At 46.6% G+C, this 5,134-nt stretch overlaps 1 protein-coding gene and 1 pseudogene across 5 annotated transcripts in view; both read right to left on the reverse strand.

The window, feature by feature from the left end:
• The window catches only part of VHL (von Hippel-Lindau tumor suppressor), a 71,023-nt gene extending 67,287 nt beyond the window's left edge, over positions 1-3,736 (reverse strand). For all 5 annotated transcript variants that reach the window (XM_019651110.1, XM_019651111.1, XM_019651112.1 and 2 more), the window contains exon 1: positions 3,320-3,736. In XM_019651110.1, the coding sequence (XP_019506655.1) occupies positions 3,320-3,659 (340 nt within the window). In that variant the 5' untranslated portion in view covers positions 3,660-3,736. The remainder of the gene's footprint in view (positions 1-3,319) is intronic.
• LOC109387294 (60S ribosomal protein L32 pseudogene) lies at positions 2,013-3,069 on the reverse strand (annotated as a pseudogene).
• Positions 3,737-5,134: the final 1,398 nt, after the last annotated feature.

Consider the following 5,134-nt stretch of genomic DNA (forward strand, 5'->3'; position numbering starts at 1 on the left):
GTCCAGAAGCCGGTGACTGATCTGCCTTGCCTGGGAAGAGCGCAATGATGGTGCCAACTTGGGCCAGTAAAGCGACGTCCTCCACAACTACACAAAAGGACAAAAAGGACAGCAACTTGTCTGTTCCCCTTCCCCCAATTCCCCAGCGCTGTTCCCATCCCCCAATTCGCCAATTTAAAAAAAAAATGTAAATGGGTAAATTTTTTTTCTTTTTTGCATTTCATAACTTATGGAATGTATCTAAATCTGTAATAACTGAATGTTATCATGTTAAACATTTATTTACTTATTTTTTAATGGGGAAAAAGTTATTTAAACATTCATCTCTAGGAACTAGGTAAAGAACAACAGAATTAATCTGGGAGAAGTAGAATAAAGAAAAAATAGAGATTAGAGAAGAAATAGAAAATAAAAATATATGGAGATTTTAAAGCTGGTTTCTTAAAAGTTTAGTAAAAGAAACAAAGCTGTTGCATGTGTTATAGATCAAAAATTCGATGGAATAAATTTAAAGATTTAATTGGCTTTAATGAATGATTCATGAATGAAGAAGCATCCCATCTAGTACATAGAAAGGTTCTCCCAAATGGGTAATTTTTTTATTGTAGGAAAATATGAATAACATAAATTGACCATTTAAACCATTTTAAGTGTATATTTAAGGAACAGTACACATGGGGTGTTTTTTTTTTGGCATATGAAAATTTATTACTACTGTGTTTTCACCATGAAAACTTATGATCTCAGGGTGGCTGGTTAGCTCAGGTGGTTAGAGCGCAGTGCTTATAACACCAAGGTTGCCACTTCAATCCCCACATGGGCCACTGAGTTGTGCCCTCCACAACTAGACTGAAACAACTCCTTGACTTGGAGCTGATGGGTCCTGGAAAAATACACTGTTCCTCAATTAAAAAAAAACAAAAACAAAACTTATGATCTCGGTCTTTCCTTGTTGCCTTTGTATAAGGCCAAAAGAGACATTGCTACTTTGACAACCTTAAAGCAAACTCCACAAATGTCACCAACAGCATGACCTTTGAAACCAAATCCAGCAGCCAGAACTTCATCATTTTCCTCAATAAAATTCAACCAACCATCATTGGGTACAAAGGCTGTGATTTTTCTTGCCATTCTTGTTCAGCTGGACCCTGACCCACTTCCTGATGGCAGAATTTGGCTGTTTGGCTTCAACCACTACTTTTTCCAGCACAATTCCCTTTGCATGGGAAGAGCTTCCAAAAGGGTTGGCCCTTCAGGGCTCAAATGGGCTTTCTTCTTTGTTTTTTGGGGGGGTTTTTTTAATTGGGGAATTGTGGGAGGGGGACCAGCCAAGTTGTTGTTCTTCAATCTTAGTTGTGGAGGGCGCCAGTTGCCATCTGGCAGCTCGTGGCCTCTAAGCTCAAGGTGCTGTGTTCAATCTTAGTTGCACCATCCCATGCGGGAGTTGAACCGGCAGCCTTGTTGTTAAGAGTGCATGCTCTATCCACTGAGCCATCCAGGTGGCAGCTCAGCTCAAGGTGCCAAGTTCAGTCTTAGTTGCAGTCGGGCGTAGCCCACCATCGAACAGGCAGTCTTCTTGTTAGGAGCACGTGCTCTCACCCAGCTGAGCCATCCTGCCATCTGTTGGCAGCTTAGCTTGGGCGCAGCATCACTGTCCCATGTGAGAATCAAACCGGCGGCCCTGTTGCTCAGAGCTCCGGCTCTTAAGTTAACTCTTAACCAACTGAGCCACTCAGCCAGCCCTCTTCTACTGTGTATCATGCCACTTCTGATCTCGTCAGTGACTCCAGAGCTTCCTGGCAGTATGAAGACCGCGACACTTGCCCATCCTGCCGGCACCACAGACCCGAACAAAAAGCCACATGGTAATTTTTAAGAGAAATTTTACATTAAATCAGGCACAGATGAATTTTGGAGAACACAAAATTCACACAATTTTTTAGATAAAGTAGGAGACTAGAGAAATGTTGATCCCTGGGTGACCTTTTCAGAATGTAAATCCCCGTTAGAAATTTTTTTTTTGGAAGAATTTTATGGTTTTATTAAAACACAATTTGCACACAAGCTGTCTATTCATTTTCTTCACTGCGCAGCCTGGCATTGGGATTGGTGACTCTGACGGCCAGCTGGGCTGCTCTTTCCACAATGCCTTTGCGGTTCTTGGAGGAGACGTTGTGAGCAATCTCAGCACAGTAAGATTTGCTGCACATCAGCAGCACTTCAAGCTCCTTGACATCGTGGACCAGGAACTTCCGAAAGCCACTGGGCAGCATGTGCTTTGTTTTCTTGTTACTCCCATAACCAATGTTGGACATCAAGATCTAGCCCTTGAATCTTCTGCGCACCCTATTGTCAGTGCCTCTGGGTTTCCGCCAGTTACACTTAATTTTGACATATCCGTCTGACTGGTGCCGGATAAACTTCTTGGTCCTCTTTTTGACGATCTTGGGCTTCACGAGTGGTCTGAGGGCGGCCATGATACCAAGTAAAAGATGAACGCCACCTCCGTAGGCAGCGCAGAGGACCCCGTTAGAAAATTTTCAATGGCTCCCACTTTCCTCGGTGTGAAAATCACCTTTACAGCTTCCTCTCCCATTATTCCACACCTGCTCCTACCTCTACAGCTCCAGGTGTTAGCCCATGTGGTTCCCACTGCCTAGAGCTCTTGTCTTGAGTTGGTTAGCTCCCCGTCAACCCTACAGGAGACTCCTTTCTTCTCTGGGACGCTCTCCCTGGTTGAACCACACGTGAACACACACACACACAGCCCGCTGTGCTCCGTTTCTGTCCCAGCAATTTTGACACTGGCTTGTTCTCATCTGGTTATGCATTCGCCTGTCTCCCCACCGGACTGTGTTCTCCCTACGTGGACCTGGCCCACTGGGGACATGGGAGAGTGTGATATTCTCCCACTCACGGACTGAACAAATGGGCAATTTAGGGATGGAGTACTTCTTTTAGGGGTAACCTCACGTGGAAGAGGTGGTGGGGGAAAGCCACCATCAAAAGCAAAATTATTCAATCTTATAAAAAAGAATGCTCTGCCACTTACTAACAGCGTCCGTTTGGATCCGTCACTACCTCTCGGGGGCCTCAATTTCTCATGCTTAAATGGGAATAATAACGACAACAGCACCTGCCTCCCCAGATGGTGGAGGGGATTTGGTGAGTTTGCGCCACGGTTGCTGTTGCTATTGGGCCTAGATCGCTGGGCAGCGCGCTAGGCACAGCTCAGCACCGGCGGACAGGCGCTCAAGCGCGGGGGGGACCAAAGGGGCGGCGCCACCGGGCCGCCACAGGGAGACCGCGGCCTGCCTACCTCGGTAGCTGTGGATGCGGCGGCCAGTGCCGGGCGGCAGCGTGGGGTAGGGCTGCGGCTCGCCGTCGAAGTTGAGCCACACGGGCAGCACGACGCGGGGGCTGCGGTTGCAGAAGATGACCTGGGACGGCTCGCGCGAGTTCACTGAGCGCAGCACCGGCAGGGGCCGCCCGGCCTCCATCTCCTCCTTGGGGCCCGGCTCCTCCGGGTCAGACTCTTCAGGGCCGGACTCCTCTGCAGCCTCCTCCTCCCGGCCGTACTCTTCGGGGCCGTACTCCTCAGCACCCACCTCTTCCGCGCCCGCCTCGGCTTCCTCCACGTTCCCCGCCTTCCTGGGCATTACCTCACAGAGCCTAGACAACCCAAGGCTCAACGCCTCGGGATTCTAGGGCCGCACAGGGCGGAGCGCGGCGTGCGTGCGTGCGCGCTCCCGGACAGGCTTACGGGCCGTTTTCGCGCGCTCTCGGGCCCCTCCAAGAGGCCGGCTTGAGGCTGTGCGCACGCGCGGATGGAACATCTGGCTGCAGGGGCCGAGCCTCACTGAGGCGGTGGGTGGGAGCTAGGCTACCCAGTGCCCGGCTTATCTTAGAAATTGGGTTTTTCCCCTCCTGTAAGTTTCTTTTCTTTTTTTTCCCCTTTATGTTATAAACTCCGCTGCTTCTCAAGCCAGTAAGGGCCACATTAGCTCTTGTTGGGCCAAGTACTCCTGCGGAGGACGGTATCACTCCTCTGTCTCCCCTTCTGTTTGTGACACAGCGTTTCCGTAGCTTCATTCATTCCCTTAAGACCTTCATGTTTTTTTGCATGATTTTCCCTACTATCTGCACTATTATTTATGTAATAATTGTCTTAGTCAAGTTTGTTTTGTCTCGTTTTGGGTCACAAAATTCAAATTTTGTGCAGAAGAGTACAATAAAGTATAAATTTCCCTCTGATCCCAGTTTCCCTAGCCACCCTGAAAAAGTCTCTGGAGACAGGGATCACCAGCTTTTTTGTACTTCCTTTCAAAGATATTCTATGCTTACACAAGCGATTAAACAAGTTTGGGAAGAAATTTTGTATCACTACCATCAATGGAAATTCATTATCCTTTGCCATAGAGGAGTGGAACTAAATTCAAAGAAAATGAAACAATTATTAAATTTTATCTATTGTCTGTTAAAGACTCTGAGTCTACTCTTGGTTCAAAAGGGTTAGCCAAGTATTAGATGTTAGATGCCAAATGTTAGTTGTCAAACCAACTTTGTCCTGGACATACATAATCAGAAAAGTTAAAGGAAACTGAAAAGGAAATAAATTACTTTTCACACTGTAGTCTGTGTGCCCTCCGAAATTCACACCTACATCGGTGCAAAGTTCTCATTCCAGGTTTATCTTTAGATATGTGATGTTGAGCAAAACTTTAAATTCTCTGAGCTTTTAATTGCCCACCTTTGAAACTGGAATTTTTAAGAGTACCTTATATCATGTAAGTGTGGATTACATGGAAAAGTGTTCAATGCCTAGCACATAGTAAGCACTCAACAAATAGCAATAGTTATTATAAAATGAGTTAAATGTACTATCTCTGCCCTCAAAATGCTCTTGGGCTACTGGGCAAGCATACAGGACATGTTATAGTAGTGTGATATTCATTGTAAAAGAGCAGGTGGAAGGTAACTGGCTGGACCTGAAAAGAATCAGCTGTCTTCCTAGGAGGAGGAGTTATATCTGAGGTGGACTTTGAATAAAGACAAATTTTTCTCTTCCTATCTCCCATCATACAAATATCCAGCCTGGATGTCAAATCAGGACTCATGCCCCCCAGGAGAGAGG

Source organism: Hipposideros armiger, unplaced genomic scaffold, assembly GCF_001890085.2.
Source record: "Hipposideros armiger isolate ML-2016 unplaced genomic scaffold, ASM189008v1 scaffold_152, whole genome shotgun sequence".
NCBI lineage: Eukaryota > Metazoa > Chordata > Mammalia > Chiroptera > Hipposideridae > Hipposideros > Hipposideros armiger.